General features: G+C 33.6%; 1 protein-coding gene across 1 annotated transcript; it reads left to right on the forward strand.

The window, feature by feature from the left end:
- The first annotated feature begins 717 nt into the window (after positions 1-717).
- LOC129920644 (mucin-2-like) lies at positions 718-20,751 on the forward strand. Its single transcript, XM_056002085.1, has 4 exons — positions 718-858; positions 13,458-13,560; positions 13,631-13,869; positions 13,928-20,751. The coding sequence occupies exons 2-4, from the start codon at positions 13,519-13,521 to the stop codon at positions 20,409-20,411; spliced, it is 6,765 nt and encodes a 2,254-aa protein (XP_055858060.1). The 5' UTR covers positions 718-858; positions 13,458-13,518; the 3' UTR covers positions 20,412-20,751.
- Positions 20,752-21,351: the final 600 nt, after the last annotated feature.

The following is a 21,351-nucleotide window of genomic DNA, read 5'->3' on the forward strand; positions in this document are numbered from 1 at the left end:
CAAAGAAACAACTGTGTACGGTGAAGACTTATAATGGAGTAGATAGTATGAAAATGTTGGCAAAAACTGGTAGTTTGTATATTGTCAACTTGTTCTGCTCATCCTAAATTGTGGATCTTTAAATTTGAAATGTGCTACCGGTCGTAAAAATTTATACCTTCTCGATCATTTTTAATTGAACTTTGAGGTCTTCTCACATTTTTTTTTCTCGTTTATTAGCTTAAAAATTTTACCCAAAAACAAAATTTTTATTATAATGAACTTACTCGCAGTACTTAAGTAAGTTCAAACCGAAAAGTATTAACTTTTGGTATCTAAAAAGTCGAACTAAGTTCGTAGGGTCTCAAACATTGACTATTTTCAAGACCTAAAGGCAAATTAATGATCTGGTTGATTGATTTGTTTTACCGATTTTTTTTTTTGTTTTTATATTCTTGGCAAGACGACTTTTGAACTTTCCCACTGTTTTGCGGTAGAAACACCAATGATTCCAAAATAACAGAAAAAGAAAACAAAATCGTTGGTGCTTTGTTTTGCTTCTTTTTCGTATTTTGTTTTTTTTTTTCAAATAATAATTTTTGTCTTGAATCTTTAACCGCCGCTGTCTTGTCAGTTGGGGCCGAACAAACTAGCGATTGAATTGAATTGATGAGCGGTACACACAAGTATTTAAGCTAAGATTAAATGAATTTTCCATTTAGTTAGTGTGACATCGTCAAATACCGTGTATCTTCTTCACTTTTTTTTTGCCAAACAAAAATCAGATAAAATTTAAACGAACAAAATACGTTAAGAGTGTTAATACATCGGTGGTTCCGGCTGTTGTATATTTAAGGATTTAAAACAAAACATAAAACGGTTAGTGATGGATTTAAAAAAAAAAAAATTGAACATGAATTCAAAATAATCAAAAAGGACTTTGTTGGAATTGTGAATATGTATGAAAACAAACTTAAATTTCCAAAATAAGTGTGCTTATAAAGTTTTGGTTAAACAAATATAAATAATATATTGTTATAAATATAATGTTTTTTTTTTTTTTTTATAAAAATCTTAAAATGTGAAATTCTTCCTTGAAAATAGACGTTAAATTAATTTTTCGATTAAATCCCGAAATATTTTTAGATTTAAATTATCTTAGTCAGGCGATATTAGAAATTCACTTAGTTTAGAATTCTTATAGAAAAAACTAGAACTTAACATTGTTTAAGAATAAAAATTATATTTTTCTATAGTTTTTCAAGCAATAAATTTGTTCAAGAAGTTATATTAAAATCACATATTTAACTATTTATTAGTCAAGATTAAAAACTTAACTTTGAATATAATTTCAAATAATCAAAATCGTTAAGAAAATTATCTCTCAATAAATAAAATATTCCAATTTTAAATTTTTAATATTATGGTCAGTGCGCCAGAGATCTGGGTTCGTATCCCAGCCTTCATCACTTAAAAACTACTTTTATTTTGTAGTATATCCTCTTGAATTGACAGAGCATGTAATAGTATCACAGTTATAGAAAAGTGTAAAATTTAGTAATTTTGATTAAATTTTAATGTAAAAGTGTTTAGCCGTTTTAAGGATATTGATATTTTTTTTTGGACCAAAATCACAAAATCATTTTTCTCAAAAAAAAAAACTCTCCATCAATTTTGATTGCAAAAAATATGACCGCAAAAAAGGTCTTTCTTTGAAATAAAAAAACAGTATATTTTTACCGTTATTAAAGATACTTACCATTTCTCACTTTTTACCGACTTCCAAAAAAGAGGAGGTATTCAATTCGCCTTTTATTTTTTTTTTTTTTTTATGTTTGTTACTTCATAACTTTGGACTGAGTGAACCAATTTTGATAGTTCTTTTTGTATTGGAAAGCTGGTGGCTGCAATGTGGTCCCATTTGAATTTCGTTCAGTTATAGTAATAGGAACTGTTAGAAAAACCATAAACCCCAGTTTTGATCCATGGAAGTCGGTTTTGTTTTTTGATAAAAAAGATTATTCGTAAACAACTTTATTAATATTTAAATTTAGAAACATAACAATTCAAATTTTTCTTTTGAAAAATCTATTTTTTTTTTTTTTTTTGGAAAACGGTGCAATGAATTTGCTTGAAAGGTTCGATATGGAGTATTCGTTTTTTTGAGCTACTTAAATTTTACTTCAAATTTACTTAAATTTACTTGACTTTTTTTTTTATAAATTTAGTATAGATATGAAAACAAACATAAGTGTCCAGCTTTAAAATGTTTATTTATTTTAGAAGGCAAATAATTTATTAAATAAAATTGATATGCCGTTTTGTAGAAATTGTTAATCAAAATCTAAATTTAAAAAAAACTTAAGGGGGGCAAATCCCTCTGGAAATTTTTATTTTTGCATTAATTTTTGTTTGCCTAATGAATTCGTTTATCAACCGAGGAAACTATTTTCAGTGGTCTAAGCCTTAAATGAAGCCTCAAAAGCCCCTAGATAGCCCCGAAACCCATGCCCTCCGAACCTACTACAGTACGAAAACAAAAACTTTAAACGCTTTTTCCTCGAAACGCGTTTTTTTCCACGCCGTGCAACGTAACTCAAAAACTAATGAAGCTATCGACTCTAAATAAATTGCAAATTACTCTTTAATTTATTGGCCATTGCATAAACCTAAAAGTTCAATAAAATTTTTACAATAAATATTTTTTTTAACAATTTGTTTATAAGAAAGCATTGTGTTTTTTTTTATGTTTTTTTGGTATCTAATTTTTAATTTACACTTTTTTTTACTAAATTTAGGTTCATGCAATGCGTATAAATATATTTTATTGGAAAAAATTTGTTTTTTGATTATAAATAATTTTCTGGACATGGGCATTGCACGGCGCAAACTCGAGGCGTCAACTTTAAATAGCTGTAGTGCCGCCATTTTGTTATTTTTTGTACTTCAAAAAAATTGTATCAATACTTCTTAATGACAATAATATCATATACTTTTCCAAATTTCAATAAATAGTTTCAGTTTACCAAAAAAAAAATATTGAAAAAGTTTTTTTTTTCAGAATTTCATTTTGAATTTATATTAAAGCCAAACAAATGTTTATGTTTTAAAAAATTCGTTGAAATTGAATCACTGGCTTGAAAGAAATTCAGAAATTAAAAAAAAACCTTATATGACAGCTACCGTAACTAATTAATGATTTTCAAAAGATAGACCTTATCGTCAAAATTCTTTGAGGCGTTTTTGAGAAAATTAAACTTTTCCAAAATTGTTATACAGGCGTTAACGTTCTTTTGGCCCCTAAAAAATAATATGAGTTATGAAAATTCGAATTAAAAAAGTGGTTGTACGAAGTGCATAGAAATAAATAATCACAAGAAAAAAAGTCGTAGGGTGGGTCAAAAAAATCAAAAACATTTTTTTGATTTTATACTTCGGAAAATCGATTGCTAGACACCTCTAGAGCATTCTCACCAAATATGAGCTCTTATTGTTAATGGGAAGATCCTCCGCTTCTCAGTTTTCCATTTTTTACATCAATCTTTTATTAAAATAAAATCCACGACTGGGTCGCACGTACTTGCTCTTGCAGTTCAAAGCACTTTTATGCTAGTTTACTTGAAGATTTTAAGACGCACAGACGGAATTGTTAGACCCACTTTTTCAGACTTCTCTATCATCGTAATGTTGGTTTTCATTAAAACCTCAACATTTTCTTTCGACACGAAACCAATACTTTCCCTATAATTTTTTTATCAATCAACTTTTTAGCAAATTTCTTTACATATTCTTGTAGGAAATTGAACGCTCTAGAAAAAACGTCTTATAAACTTTTTTCGTTTATCTAACCGTTTAAAAGATATTCGTAGTTTACTTTATAAGACCTTTTTTATGAGACAATATGTTTCCAACAAGAATATCTCTTGCCCGTTTGATTACTATTTTTTTTTTTTTTCAATTTGTTGTAAAATTAAGAATAGCTATAATACGAATTTTTTACAATTGTTCATGATCAAATTTTATTTAAGGTTCTCTTAATTTTTCTGATTAAGAAAATGTATTTTAATGTTTTAAATTTATCAGTTCACGAAGTAGGTACTACAATTTTTCTTTCGATTTTTGAAGCCAAATTGCATTGCTCTTAAAAAACATTCATATTCTTATTCTTCTTGAAATATGCTCTGGAATTCTTATAAAGTCTTTATAGGTGTAGTGGAAAAAATTTCTTTAAACATACATACTAAATATTTGCCCCTATAGGAATCCAGACAAAAGTGCTAAAAAACTTCTTAACCAACTCAAAATGTTTGCTTCTATAAAGTGTTACTAATGCTAATAGCTGTAGCTTCTGTAAGGCTTTATAAGAGCATAATTTGTTCAAGTTTTTATTTAACATAATTTTATTTACAGTCAATTGCTTTAATGAAATATTTTTTGTTATATAAAATAGCAGATAAATTAACAAAAACTACATGATATGGGCCAATTTGTACAAAAAAAATACTTAAGAGATTAAGATTAGGCTGAGAGGTGGTAAAAAAAAAACAAAAAAATTATTTCAATTGCATTTTTTACCCAAAGTTTTTAGTCCTCTGCCTTCACGCGATTTTATTTAAAATATAAAAAAAATATATACAGTAGCGAGCAAAAAAAATGCAAACAATAAAAACATTTGCATTTTTTTGCTCGTCTTAAAACGCATATTTAGGTAGACTTTTGACCAAATAATGCTTTTGGAGTAAAATATTCCACAAATTGACTCTGTTTAATGAAAATAAAACAGTTTCAATATGCTAAATTTGGTAACTTACTTCTTGTTCAAAACTCTTTATAGTTTTTTCGTTTGCATTTTTTTTGCTCGCTACTGTATATATAAAAACAATATTATACTTAGTCATTTCCGGGATAGTACTCTGCGATTCTGCCTATTTTTGGTATTTTTAATCCGTACTCTATTCAATTGCTGGATTATAAACTTTTATCAAAAAAAAAAAAAATAACCAAAAAACTAAAATTTCGAAACTTATTTAAAAAATCCAAAAATTAGGTTAATTAAATGTTTTTTGTACAAAAATGTTCGTTAAGATCGGTTCTTTCGCTTACGAAAAAATAAGACATCAACGATTTTGGTAAAAAAAATACGAGTATTGACCCCCTTTTGATATAAAAAGTTACTGATGATGGTACATCACGACAAATAATTTTGCTTCTATAATGCTTTACAGAAGCAACAATTGCATCTGTAAAGCTTTATAGAATCAAAATTGTTTGTCGTGATGTACCATCATCAGTAACTTTTTATATCAAAAGGGGGTCAATACTCGTATTTTTTTTACCAAAATCGTTAGATCCGTTTTTAGGAAAAACAATCTTCTCAGTTTTGGCCGTTTTGGCAAGAATAATTAATATTGGTCCAACAAAAAAAATCAATTTCTCCTTTAGGAAACTACGGAAATCTCTTAGCTCCGAGGTTTGCAGTCAATAACTTCAGTGGTTTAGACTGCAGCTCGAGATAGGGTGATATGCATAAAAAATAGTAAATGCTTTTACTAGAGAATTTTCAAGTATATACTATTTTTCATATGCATAAAAATCAAGTAAATGCTGAAAATTAAGTATTTACTATCGTTCATAGTAACTACTTTTTTGGATGAACTTTTTCAGTAAATACTTTATTCCATATGCATAAAAACTAGTAAGTACTTTTTTTTCTTTAGGAATTACTAGATTTTTTCAAGGTTACAAAATACCAACTTGTAAAATTGATAGTATATACTTTTTTGTTTTAAAACCGCAATTATGAAGCCATGAAACTTATGAATAGCAGTTTTGAGTCATATTTTGACGCAATCTTTTCATGGTATTTCTTTAAAATGGACGGTTGTTAATATTTGTCGAAATGGCAGAACTTTTATGTATCAATTAGCAAAAAGTTTAGAATGATCGATTATCGGGCTCAGAGTTAAATTTAAAAAAACTTTATCAATAAGTCATTATTGTAAATGAATAGTAATTTCAATAAATTTTTATTTTAAGTCAAGTTTCAAAACTGTTGAGATAATTTCAACTCTGAATTATATTCGGATTGCCAACAGTATATTAACTTTACTAGCCATGAATAATATATTTTAAGGAATTCGCAATGAAAAAAAAATGCAAAACTGTGTCGCACGTACTTGCTCTTATGTCAAAAGTTGCTTGAAATATTAAAGCTTTTACAAATTCATAAAAGATTATTTTTAAAAAATATAAAAAAAAAATTAAGATAATATAAAATTTGGTTTAAAGTTAAATAACTTTTTTTTTTTTTAATGCATCACAAAGAATTGGAAATCTAGAGCCGCTTTTTTAAAAAGAAGTTTTTTTTCATATAAAAATGTTCACAAAATTTTTTAAAAATAAAAATGGTATTCCATTAAAAAGAAGAAATATTAATTGATAAATAAAAATAAAGTTTAATAAAATCATTGAGTCGTTTTCAAATAGATTTTTCATACAAAATTTCGATCTTTTTTTAATCCAAAAATGATTTTATTGAAAATTTTGTTTTATTTTAATATTAAGGCCACTAAAAAGTTTTTGTTCATATTTTTTTATTGAAATTGGTGGTGTCGTTTACTAGAAAACTGTTCTATGGGAAATATCGTTAATTACGGTCCATATTTTCAATATTAAATTTTTTAAAGAAAATCGTTGGAGCCATCATGTAATATCTGATTGTTATCTCAAGTTCAATTTTTTTATGCTGCTGTTAAGTTCACTTTTGACTCACAAAAAAAGCACGAACAGATGTTCACATCACAAACTCAAATTTAAGAAACAGTAAAAATTTGTATTGGATTACACGGTAAAACTTTCAGAACAATTTATTTGTAAGCCCTAGTACGCTGCTAAAGCTAAACGAAAATTTGTCTAGGTCTCCAAAGTCAAAAAAAACTCTTTTTTAGCAAGTAAAATGACCTGGACAATTAAATGCTAATGACAAATGATTTTAATTTTTCCAAATGTGCGGGCAAAGACTTTCGTTGGCTAAGCTGAAAATAGTTTTTCGTTCAATTTAGTTGTGCTTTTTTTTGTAAGAAAATTTTCGTATCGCTTTAGCAGCATACGTACCAGGCTTAAATTCAAAACTAATACCAATCATCTAAAAAAAAAGTATTTACTATCATTTTTGGGTGAATTCTAGTATTTACTCGGATGAATTTAGTATCTTCTTAAAGTATTTGCCTGCTAGCAGGTACTTTTTTTTATGCATACGAAATTAAGTAAATACTATGAATTTTACCTTTTTACTAGAATTTATAGTATTTACTTTCACCTTTTACTTTAAGTAAGTACTACTTTTTTAAGCATATCACCCTAGAGACATCTGCCGGGCAGACTTGCAAGACTTATTTCACATTTTCCAACAGCGTAATGTCATGTCTGATTGCTATCTCGAGTCCGATTTTTTTACGAATGATTGATTGACAGACTGACATATAAACAAGAAGTCTGTCAATCAGTCAGTCTGTTGATTTGTCAGTCTTCCAATTTGTCAGTCTGCAATCTGTAAGTCAAAATTCTGCAAAATTATTGGTTCTTCTGGCGCCACTTTAAACTAAATTTACATATATTTCAAAACTTTTAAAGAGTTAAGTCTTTTTAGTTCCCAACTATCGATATCGAATTTTCGCCTTTCAAAAACTATGAAAACCTTGACCGGTTCGATGGAGGCGGGCAACAGCCGGCCGGCATTTACATTGAATGGCAAAGAATCTAGTTTAGTAGGTACCTCCTGTGATCGCATAAGACAATAAGGGACAATGCGCAATACTTTGCACGTCTCATTTTTCACTATGCACGTCCTATTTGGCGCCATAAGTAGGAAGGTACCTATACAAAAAAAAAAACAATAGAAATATACACACAAGATCCCGCAAACAAAAGCAAACAATTTATTTCAAAAAACAAAAAAAAATGCATCTAGTCCAACCAAACAGTTGCGCAGAAAGCTCGTGTGAGTCTTTGCATCTTTTTTTACGGATCGAATGCACAATCATAATCATCAATAACTTCTGACCTTTTCCTATAAGAATAGACACACAACTCTATGATTCCTTTTAATAATAATAAAATAATAATTGTTGAAAAACCTGTGAGATTTATTTCAAACACTATAACCTTAACATTTAAAAAAAAATAAAATGAGCCACACAACAAAGATGATAAATGGCTTACATTAATAATATAAATTTATTCGAGAGCCAAAACTTATTTTTGTTGACATCGACATGGTAGGAGGAAAAACATAACACCAAACTTAAACGTTTGAACTAAAAATCAATAAAAAAAAAAAAAAAAAACAATAACATGGAAATGTCAACACCAGTGTATCCCACCACAGATGGAAGATCTGTGCAAAGAGTCAGTGAATTGAAGACCAAATGTCCAAACCATAATGTTGATGATGCTGATGATGTCACTCAATTCTTCAGTTAATAATTCATTTTTAATTTATTTGTTTTTTTTTTTTTTACTAATTTTTTATGTAACAAAAGAAAGTTATTGATTGTGTCAGTTTATTTGGTTAGGCAAATTCAAAGAAATAAAATCCAAGGATGGGTCGCACAAACTTGCTCAATTTTATAAAGACGAGTATAATAATAATAGACTGACTGAGTCGTACGAATTTGCTCTTATGACAAAAAAAGCTGTTATGTCAAAGTTTTTTGAGGAAAAAAAAATTTTTTTTTTTGTTTATAGCTTTTTTTAGAAAAATAATTGAAAATCGTAGGAGTCTTTTATCGTTGAAATCGACTGATTCGCTTACGAGAAAGTGGGAAATAAAAAAAAAAGAGTCTATTTTGAACCGTAAACGGAGGTTCAAAAATTGTTTTTTTTTTAATCGTTGGAGCTGTTTTGAAAAAAATTGTACCGATACCGTAAATTGTTGTCCTAAAAACAATTTCAATTTGCTGGTCTTTAAGGAATCAGCAAAAATTGTAAGTTATCAAGTTTGAAGAAAATCGCTTCAGTATTTAAGACTATAACTTTTTACCATTCTACATCATAGTTTTTATAGAAATTCTAAACTTAACCTATAAAAAGAAGGTTGTAAAAAAAAAGGTTTTTTTAATGCATTTGTTTCCATTACCCACAAATTAAAAAAAAAATATTTATTGGAAATAAAAAATGTTTGCATTAAAAAAAAAATATTTATTGCAATTGCAACAGAAAAAATTTGCATTAAAAAAAGAAATTATTGCAACTGAAAAATATTTATTGCAAATAAAAAAATTTTGCGTTCAAAAAAAAAATTCTTGTAATTGAAAAATATTTGCATTGAAAATAAAAATTTTTATGCAAAAACAAGTATGTAAGTATTTTTCTAATAAAAACAATGAAAAAATCAATGCAAAATTAGTGCACTACATTTTTTTTTTAATGTTCGTCAAATCTCTTACAATTTTGGCTATTTGACCATACATTAGATATTTCAACTTTAATATTAAACCTTATGTATGTGTTCAATAGCCAAAATTGTAAGAAATTCGACGAATATTGTAAAAAAAAAAATATTTAATTAACACATTTTGCATTGAATTTTGTTTTTTCAATGCAGAAATTTTTTTTATTTGCAATGAAGTTTTTTTAATGCAAAATTATTTTCATTGCAAAAAAAAAATTTATTTTCATTCCAAATATTCTTCAGTTTCAATAACATTTTTTTTTAAATGCAATAAACACTTTTTTAACGCAAATATTTTTCAGTTGCAATACAATTTTTTTTAATGTGATTTTTTTTTTTTTCATTTGCAATAAATATTATTTTTAATTCGAATTTTTTTTCATTTGCAATAAATATTTTTACAACAATGATCGCAATTAAAATAATATACACTACTAAGGTCGCTCATACTTGCTCTTAAGTTAAAAAAATACTTTTAATGTAAAGTTTTTTTTCAGAAATTTAAATAAAGAATTAAAAAATAATATAAAATTTAGTTTAAAGTTAAAAAAAAATTTCTTTAATCGGTTTTGACCTCTAAATAAAGTATGCAATTTCAGTTTTTGTGTAACAAAGAATTTTTAGAAAAAATAATAGAAATAGTTTTTCAAAAAAAAAAAAATGTTATGCCATTAAAAGAAAATATTAATCAACACACATAACAACAAAGTTTCAATAATATTCATTGATCCATTAAAAAAAAAAAATTAAATTTATTTTTGAAGAATCCAAAAAAAATTTTTTTTTTAATGAAAACGGTTCTATGGCAAGTCCGAAAAGTATTTCTAAAGTAAGACCTTATTATTTTTTTTATTAAAATCGTTAGAGACAGAATTGCGAGACCTACTTTTTTTTATTCTTTATTCTATGTCTGGTTGTTATATTGAGTTCAATTTTTTTTCCAAATCCTAAATTTGCCCAAAGAGTAGGTCTTATACCTATATCGCAAATAAAAATTATTGCACTTAAAATCCCAAAAAGAAACAACAGTTGGTTCTAGGAGTCGTGCTTTGTAAAAGGTCCTTTGCTAAGTCTTTAATCATTTATCAATTCCGGAACATAAAAATGTCCTATTAAAGAATTCCGAAAAGTTTTTTTTAGAATTACCAAAGTGTTTTAGAAACAAACATAAAATCAATAACAATTCATTCAATATCAATAAAATTCAGATTGTTATCTGATAGTTAAGGACTTTTGAAATGAATTGAGTCCAGCTTTTAACTACTTTTGAACTCATCACAACTGCAGCTTGAAGACAAGGTATCAACGGAAGTTTCATAAGCAAAGTTTAATTTCAACTTTTTACAATGGTACACCCACCTATACGTTATCAAATCTTGTTTACATTATTTTGGATTGAAATTGAAAAAAAAAAAAAAATAATCACATAACATAAACCTAGCTAAATATTGTTTTCATTTACTTGCGCAGTAATGACGACGGAACTTGGGAGGGTTTCACAGTCTTTCAAAATAGATCGTAAAACATTTGCCGTTTATAGATTCATTTCATATATTGCAACCATCGCCATCGTCCCGGCTGCCGTCCGTCATCTTCATCGTCATGCTAATCAACCTTCTTTTGTTTACCTGGTCAGACTGGTGGTGATGCGATAAAGATGATGATTATCATGATGACGATGTTGGAGATGATGAATGTGAAGCTAAAAATGACACCCTCCCTAGAGTCACTTTTTTCTCCATCACATCCGTCTCCATAAACTATTATGAAATACTGTCCATAACACTTTAATAAAAAGATATAATAACTATCAACACGCCTCTAGTCAAGAGAGTTCCTCAAGTCTCAGACACAGACAAGACAGCTTGTGGAAGAAAAAATTACAATTCTGATGCACGTTCAACGAGAGAAACATTCATATCCATGGATCTGTTTTCGTTAATTTTTTTTTCATGCAAAAGGTCAACTAATTGAAGTTATGTAAGACGATGATGCTCAAGACCCTCTAAGTCGTCTTGTCTTGTTGTTTCTCATCTTAATATTACATACAAGATGGAATAATAAACAACGATGATGAGACGAAGTGCGACGAAGAAATTGTGTTCAACTCTCCACAACTCTTGTAGGTTAATATCTTTTTGTGGATTTTTTGAAATAGCAATTAATTGAAATAAAAAATACAATTAGATGCGAATATAGAAATTTTCTACACTGCAGTGCACTTGATTTGAGACAATTGTTTTATTAGATTGAATTTTGCTTCTGTAAAGCTTTATACATGCTTATTTTGCTTCTATAAAGCTTTATAGAAGCAAAATTGTTAGTTGGGTTTCTTTCTTGGGATTTACTCGCAATTTTAATGAACCAACAAACAGTTGAAGGCTTGGATCGAATGGCCATCCAAAGAAGATTTGCATTAAATTTAGTTGGGGAAATATAAAAACTCCTAAAAGTACTACTTTGTGAAGTTGGCAACCCCCAAACGCTAATTTTTTTTTCAAACCTGCTTGATTCGAGGTTAGCTCCTAATAGCGATATTTTTTTTTTTTTGATAGCCAACCCTAAGTTCTTAAGTTATAACGGATTTTTTTTGTGGATTTTAAAAGACTTTGAAATTTGATATCAATACACTGTGGTGTATACGTAACTTTTTTGGGAATTTAGAAGCCTTTGAAATATTCAGTGCAAATTTTGTATTTTGAATATTTCTTGAATGTAGGGTTGACAAACTATGATTTTAGGATATCAAAAACTCGAGCTTGATAAAATTTCAAAATTTAAACGTTTTAGGTGATTTTTCATTTTTTAGACTTCCTATAAAAAAATGAATTTGCTCAAAAATTTTTTTGAAGGGTGGACAAACGAAAATTTTGGGTGGACAAACGAATTACCTACACTGTTTTGGTTCAAAAATTTTGTCTTCACTAAGTAAAATGTCAGCAAACAAATTTTACTTCTATGTATTTTGAAATAAGTAATATAATTTTTTAACTAAGAAATACAAACCAAAACAGTGAAGGAATTTGTATGAATCACCATGGTAGTAAATTGAAAAAAAGGACAATTTTTACACTGAAAAAAAAACAAACAAATTTTTGAGGTTGGCCAATTCGAAAAAGTTTTTGTTTGTCATAATTCTTTAACTAAGCTTAGGATAATGAAAAAAAGTGATGGACTAACGTTGGGCAAACAAATTACAGTGCAAAATCAACAATTTTAACACTGGACAAAAAAAATTATTTTTTTTTTTTTTTTTTTTTTTTTTTGAGGTGAAAAAAGAAAATCTTTGGGCAATCAAACCAGGCAGGATGCCAACTTCACATAGCCTAAGAGTATGTATACGAATTTCTTTTTTATAAAAACATTTTTCTTATATTAATTTTAACTAACTGAACTGGAATCCATAAAAATCTTGTTGGCCAGTGTTATCAGCTTAACTAAAAAACAGAAATCCTATCCAAACAAGAGACTTTGAAATTTTCCCTAAAATTACATATATGTATATTAGGGTGGTCCTTATTTGGGACATGCAGTTGGATAGTCACCATACGGTTGGAAATGCTGAGAAAAATTTTCCAAACATTTTTCAGATTTTTATTTGACTCCCTTCCTCTCCCAGATTCAACGTGAAATTTTCATGTAAAAAGTCATTTCTTTTGTTTTTTTTTTTAAGGTAATTTTCTAATTTTATATGGGGTTTTCCGGATTGTACTAGGAGACTAGGGATAGGCAGTTAAAATAAAAAATTCGCAAAAATAAGAAAATTATAAAGCAATATAAGGACCACCTTAATGTGAGTCTTTTGGATGTGTAACAAATTTTTTGAGTTTCCACAACGATTTGCACTCATACAAGTGACTGACATCCAAAAGATGAAATTTTGTCCTATCTTCAAGGTATGCCGAGTCATTGAATTGATCTCTAAGCAAACTTTCTCAAACTTCAGAGCAAAAGTATTTAAGAAAAAAAAGGACCTCAGTTTTTAATATAGTTTCTATTTTAAAATTATTCACTATTACCATTTCAGCTCAAAGTTCGTCCACAGCATCTCAACGCTGGTGTTGTCCCCCACCAAAAGAGTGGTCATAATGAGGCCATCTTTAGTTTTTATAAAATGTCTAGCCCTGGTGGTAAGTTTGTTGTGCTAAAAAATAGAACTTATTTAAAAAAAAATACCTATAACAAAAATAACATATGTAGTTTACGGCATCTTTGGCTGATGGTGCTCGAGGAAATGACCTGATTACTGTTTCTGGTGGATTTTCGGGGAATAGAGCAAATGAAATTGTCCCATCGGGAGGAGGACGAGGTCATGTCCATGTGGAAATGATCGATGTTAAATGTGATGCTGGAGATGATATGCTTGTGACAATACAATTCGAAGAACCATTCAATGGCATTATTTATAGTCAGAGCTACTTCAACGATCCGAAATGCAGGTAAGGTCATTTCCTCTATGTTCAAAAACATTTAAGTACAATCTTTTCTTATATCTAGATATGTGGAAGCTGGAAGTAATAAGAACGCTTACACATTCAAAGTTCCCGTAAATGGTTGCGGCAGTCGACCTTCTTGTACAATTTGTGCATCTGTGGATAATATTTTAGTTATTCAATCGGATGAGAGTGTTCAAGAAGTTTGGGATACAGCTAGGAGAATTACGTGTAGTAGGAGTGGAGAGCAGGAGAAGACAGTTATCTTTAAGCCATTTGTTGTAGAGATGCTTGAAGTTATCCAAGTTCCGACAAAATCGGGTGGGGTTGAATGCTGGATGGATATACTTAAGGGTGATTATCCAAATAACTCACCGATCAATGGAATTGTTAAAATAGGTGAGCACATAACAATTTTGATCTACTTGAAGGATTCAAGTAGAGAGTATGACATTGTTGTGAGAGATTGCTATGCATTCGATAGTGAAGACTATCAGGCAAAAACCACGAGCAGACTTCAACTTTCCGACAAAAATGGCTGTTCGAAGAAACCCAAACTGTTTGGAGGTTGGATAAAGAGTGATAAACCAAATAAGGATGGAGCAACGACAGTGGTCTACAACACATTGAACGCCTTTAAGTTTCCTGACAGGACACAGGTTTTCTTGAAATGTGACATAGAGCTTTGTAATGGGAAATGCGATGAGCCCGTTTGTGACGGATCTACATTGCCACCGGATACGGATAATGAAATATCAATTAGAAAAACTACTGTTTCACCCTCGCAATGTTATCCAGGATCGACAGATCCCCGATGCTCACAAACAGCAAGACCTAGTACTACTGGGCCACAATGTTACCCGGGGTCAACTGATCCAAGATGTTCACAAATAACAACATATCGTCCGAGGATAACGACTTTAAAACCAACATATCTTCCTCCTGATACTGATGTAAAGATAACAACTTTAAGATCTCGTTGTTTCCCCGGTTCCAAGGATCCGAACTGTGCACAAACAACACCGATTCCAATTCAAACTACAACCACAGAACCTAACTGTTATCCAGGATCGCAAGATCCAAATTGTGGTCCAGATTGTTACCCTGGTTCAACAGATCGCAGATGCCCTCAACCAACTAAACCGAGAATTACTGCACCGCCAATAGTTCGACAAACTACAAGACAGCCGACAGTGATAACAACGCCCGATTCAAGGCCAATAACAACAGCAAGACCACGGTCACAAATAACAACTCAGGGACCAACAACCATATCTGAGCCTGATTGCTTCCCTGGGTCACGGGATCCAAGGTGTCCCAAAGTAACAACTGCAGCTCCCCGAGTACGTTGCTTCCCCGGCTCTACAGATCCTAGTTGTCCACAAACAACATATACAACAAGGAAACCAGAAATAACTGAAAAACCTGCTCCAAAATGCTATCCAGGATCCACAGATCCAAGATGCCCCAAGGTTACAACACCTGCACCAGAACCAAGGTGTTTCCCAGGATCCACTGATCCTAGATGTCCACAAACAACAACAGCTCCAAAATGCTATCCTGGATCTCAAGACCCAAATTGTCCCAAGTCAACCTCTGCACAGCCAAATTGTTATCCTGGTTCATCTGATCCGAGGTGTCCTAGACCACCGATACCTTCAAAACAACCTTCTACTTATTTGCCACCACCAACTGGTGCTCCTAAATGCTATCCCGGATCTAACGATCATCGTTGTCCCCAAATTACTTCTCCAATTCCATCCACAACTTCAAGATGTTATCCAGGATCCACAGATCCCAGATGTCCTCAGACTACAACACCTGCACCAAAACCACGTTGTTTCCCAGGCTCTACTGATCCTAGGTGTCCACAGACGACAGCAGTTCCAAAGTGCTATCCGGGATCCACAGATCCAAGATGCCCACAGGTAACAACAACCGCACCAGAACCACGGTGTTTCCCAGGATCTACAGATCCTAGATGTCCACAAACAACAACAGCACCAAAATGCTATCCAGGATCCACAGACCCAAGATGTCCCAAGGTAACAACACCTGCACCAGAACCACGGTGTTTCCCAGGATCCACTGATCCTAGATGTCCACAAACAACAGCAGCTCCAAAATGCTATCCTGGTTCCAATGACCCAACATGTTCTCAGAAAACTTCGCCACCATCCAAATGTTATCCTGGCTCACCTGATCCTCAATGCCCTAAGCCACAAAAACCACCAAAGCAACCAGTTACTTATTTACCACCCACGAAGGGTCTCGCAAAGTGCTATCCTGGATCCACAGATCCTCAATGTCCTCAAACAACAAAACCAACCTCTGGTTCGCGTTGTTTCCCGGGATCTACAGATCCTAGATGCCCGCAAACAACAACAGCACCAAAATGCTATCCAGGATCCACAGACCCAAGATGCCCCAAGGTTACAACACCCGCACCAGAACCAAGGTGTTTCCCAGGATCCACTGATCCTAGATGTCCACAAACGACGACAGCTCCAAAATGCTATCCAGGATCCACAGACCCAAGATGTTCCAAGGTAGCAACACCTGCACCAGAACCACGGTGTTTCCCGGGATCCACAGATCCTAGATGTCCACAAACAACAACAGCACCAAAATGCTATCCAGGATCCACCGACCCAAGATGTCCCAAGGTAACAACACCTGCTTCAGAACCAAGGTGTTTCCCGGGATCCACTGATCCTAGATGTCCTCAAACAACAACAGCTCCAAAGTGCTATCCAGGATCCACCGACCCAAGATGTCCCAAGGTAACAACACCTGCACCAGAACCAAGGTGTTTCCCGGGATCCACAGATCCTAGATGTCCACAAACAACAACAGCACCAAAATGCTATCCAGGATCCACCGACCCAAGATGTTCCAAGGTAACAACACCTGCACCAGAACCACGGTGTTTCCCGGGATCCACAGATCCTAGATGTCCACAAACAACAACAGCACCAAAATGCTATCCAGGATCCACCGACCCAAGATGTCCCAAGGTAACAACACCTTCACCAGAACCAAGGTGTTTCCCGGGATCCACAGATCCTAGATGTCCACAAACAACAACAGCACCAAAATGCTATCCAGGATCCACCGACCCAAGATGTCCCAAGGTAACAACACCTGCACCAGAACCAAGGTGTTTCCCGGGATCCACTGATCCTAGATGTCCTAAAACAACAACAGCTCCAAAGTGCTATCCTGGATCTCAAGACCCAAATTGTCCAAAGTCAACCACTGCACAACCAAATTGTTACCCTGGTTCACCTGATCCTAAGTGTCCTAGACCATCGATACCTTCAAAACAACCTTCTACTTACTTGCCACCACCAACCGGTCCAAAAGTTACTACCACATTACGACCCCGATGTTTCCCAGGATCCACAGACCCAAGATGTCCCAAGGTTACAACACCTGCACCAGAACCACAGTGTGTCCCGAGATCCACAGATCCTAGATGTCCACAAACAACAACAGCACCAAAATGCTATCCGGGATCCACAGACCCAAGATGTCCAAAGGTAACAACACCTGCACCAGAACCAAAGTGTTTCCCAGGATCCACAGATCCTAGATGTCCACAAACAACAACAGCACCAAAATGCTATCCAGGATCCACAGACCCAAGATGTCCCAAGGTAACAACACCTGCACCCGAACCACGGTGTTACCCAGGATCTAAAGATCCTAGATGTCCACAAACGACAGCAGCTCCAAAGTGCTATCCTGGGTCTCAAGACCCAAATTGTCCAAAGTCAACCACCGCGCAACCAAGTTGTTACCCTGGTTCACCTGATCCAAAGTGTCCTAGGCCACCTATAATATCAAAACAACCTTCTACTTATTTGCCACCAACAACTGGTGCACCTAAATGCTATCCCGGATCTACCGATCCACGTTGTCCCCAAATTACTTCTCCAATTCCATCCACAACTTCAAGATGTTATCCAGGATCGACAGATCCCAGATGTCCTCAGACTACAACACCTGAACCAAAACCACGTTGTTTCCCAGGCTCTACTGATCCTAGATGTCCACAAACGACAGCAGTTCCAAAGTGCTATCCGGGATCCACAGATCCAAGATGCCCGCAGGTTACAACACCCGCACCAGAACCAAGGTGTTTCCCAGGATCCACTGATTCTAGATGTCCACAAACGACAGCAGCTCCTAAATGCTATCCAGGATCCACAGATCCAAGATGTCCCAAGGTAACAACACCTGCACCAGAACCACGGTGTTTCCCGGGATCTACCGATCCAAGATGTCCTCAAACAACAACAGCTCCAAAATGCTATCCTGGATCCACAGACCCAAATTGTCCAAAGTCAACCACTGCACAACCAAATTGTTACCCTGGTTCACCTGATCCGAAGTGTCCTAGACCACCGATACCTTCAAAACAACCTTCTACTTATTTGCCACCACCAACTGGTGCTCCTAAATGCTATCCCGGATCTAACGATCCTCGTTGTCCCCAAATTACTTCTCCAATTCCATCCACAACTTCAAGGTGTTATCCAGGATCCACAGATCCAAGATGCCCACAGGTTACAACACCCGCACCAAAACCACGGTGTTTCCCAGGATCCACTGATCCTAGATGTCCACAAACAACAACACCTCTAAAATGTTATCCAGGATCCACCGACCCAGGATGCCCCAAGGTTACAACACCTGCACCAGAACCACAGTGCTTCCCAGGATCCACTGATTCTAGATGTCCACAAACAACAGCAGCTCCTAAATGCTATCCAGGATCCACAGATCCAAGATGTCCCAAAGTTACAACACCTGCACCCGAACCACGGTGTTACCCAGGATCTACCGATCCAAGATGTCCTCAAACAACAACAGCTCCAAAATGCTATCCAGGATCCACAGACCCAAATTGTCCAAAGTCAACCACTGCACAACCAAATTGTTACCCTGGTTCACCTGATCCTAAGTGTCCTAGACCACCGATACCATCAAAACAACCTTCTACTTATTTGCCACCAACAACTAGTGCTCCTAAATGCTATCCCGGATCTAACGATCAACGTTGTCCCCAAATAACTTCTCCAATTCCATCCACAACTTCAAGGTGTTATCCAGGATCCACAGATCCCAGATGTCCGCAGACTACAACACCTGCACCAAAACCACGTTGTTTCCCAGGATCTACTGATCCTAGGTGTCCACAAACGACAGCAGCTCCAAAGTGCTATCCGGGATCCACAGATCCAAGATGCCCGCAGGTTACAACACCCGCACCAGAACCAAGGTGTTTCCCAGGATCCACTGATCCTAGATGTCCACAAACAACAACACCTCTTAAATGTTATCCGGGATCCACCGACCCAGGATGCCCCAAAGTTACAACACCTGCACCAGAACCAAGGTGTTTCCCAGGATCCACTGATCCCAGATGCCCACAAACGACAGCAGCTCCAAAATGCTATCCAGGATCCACAGATCCAAGATGTCCCAAGGTTACAACACCTGCACCCGAACCACGGTGTTACCCAGGATCTACCGATCCTAGATGTCCTCAAACAACAACAGCTCCAAAATGCTATCCTGGATCCACAGACCCAAATTGTCCAAAGTCAACCACTGCACAACCAAATTGTTACCCTGGTTCACCTGATCCAAAGTGTCCTAGGCCACCTATACCATCAAAACAACCTTCTACTTATTTGCCACCACCAACTGGTGCTCCTAAATGCTATCCCGGATCTACCGATCCACGTTGTCCCCAAATTACTTCTCCAATTCCATCCACAACTCCAAGGTGTTATCCAGGATCCACAGATCCCAGATGTCCTCAGACTACAACACCTGCACCAAAACCACGTTGTTTCCCAGGATCGACTGATCCTAAATGTCCACAAACGACAGCAGCTCCAAAATGTTATCCAGGTTCTCAAGACCAAAGGTGCCCCAAAACAATCACAACACAAAAACCAACTACCTTAACAGAACCTCGATGTTATCCAGGTTCAAGTGATCCACGGTGTCCTCAAATTACTCCAACATTGCCTTCGGTCACCGATGCACCAAAATGCTACCCGGGATCACCCGACATAAGATGTGGCGAATCACTCAAAACCACAACCCCATCATACTGTTTCCCTGGCTCATTAGATCCCCGATGCCCCGACACTGGTTACAAAGGAACAAGTCGTGTTCCAGCCACATATTTGCCTCCTTTCGAAAATCCCGGTCATGATAGAACCGTTCGCAAAGCTAAACAAAATTCTTTATTTGATGAAATCAATGGACTTTCATTCAGTGCCAATAATATTTTTGAAGAAGATGTAGATTCAGCTTTTGATGATGATGCTGATGATATCTCAAGAAGCAAGCGGGACGTTGCAAATCTAAGTGCCAGCATGGAAGACAACGATCTCAATCCACTCACTCTTAACACTGAGTCTGATCTACTCGATCGAAAAATACTCAAACGTAGCAGCAGTCCCCCACAAAAAGAGATTATTTCCATCACATTAAATCTACGAGGACTTAATTTCGTTAATGCCTAGGTAGGTATATAAGAAACACACGCCGTATGTATGCATGTACATAGTTCCTTAAAAAAATATATATAAATGTATTTGAAAAAAAAAAAAAAATATTTTGTAAAAAAAAATTAATTTAAAATTAAGGAAAAACACTTGCTTTCGACAATCTAGTATCAATTTTTCGAATAATATAATCGAAGAACCTTTACTGAGGTTCAAAACTAGTTAAATACTAATAAATGTATATAAATACTCATTTATCTTATTAATTTTATACTTAAACAAAAATAAAAATAGCAAATGAAAATATAAAAAAAAAAAAAATATGTAAAAGATAAAATACTGCTTATAATAAGCTTGTCGGTTCAAAGTGTCATAAACTGTTGTATCTTATTTTTGTTTATATTTTTTATATGAATTTATCTTATATATTAAACATTAAATATATTTTTATGTATTAAAAGAAATATTTATGAATTTATGAATAGTGAATAATTGTTAATGAAATGTATAAGGACAGCCTACAGTTTTTTTTTTTTATACACAAATCAATAAATAAATAACAATATATTACCAAAAACTTAATCGGACTCATATTTTTTCTAACAGCTCTAATATTTACGGTTTTCAAGTATCAATTGATTGATAAATAATAGAAACTGTATCAATTGCAAAAAATGTTGGTACTACGGTTGTCAATTGATTGATTAAAATTGTCAAATATCGTATTGATAAATTGACAACCGTGATAGGGCCCTATGATAGACTGATAGAAAAAAGCAAGTCTTTCATACCGAATGCCTTTTCGTAGAAAATCCTTCGGAAGCTCCGGTTTTTTCTTGATCAAAAGGGTGTGCTCAGTTAGCCTATCTAAGGACCGAACGAGAAATTGAGGTAGAATTATTACGATCACGTTCCATAGATAGTTTGCGTTTCCTTTGGTTCTTATAGATTGGCTCTA

Source organism: Episyrphus balteatus, chromosome X (genome assembly GCF_945859705.1).
Source record: "Episyrphus balteatus chromosome X, idEpiBalt1.1, whole genome shotgun sequence".
Lineage (NCBI taxonomy): Eukaryota > Metazoa > Arthropoda > Insecta > Diptera > Syrphidae > Episyrphus > Episyrphus balteatus.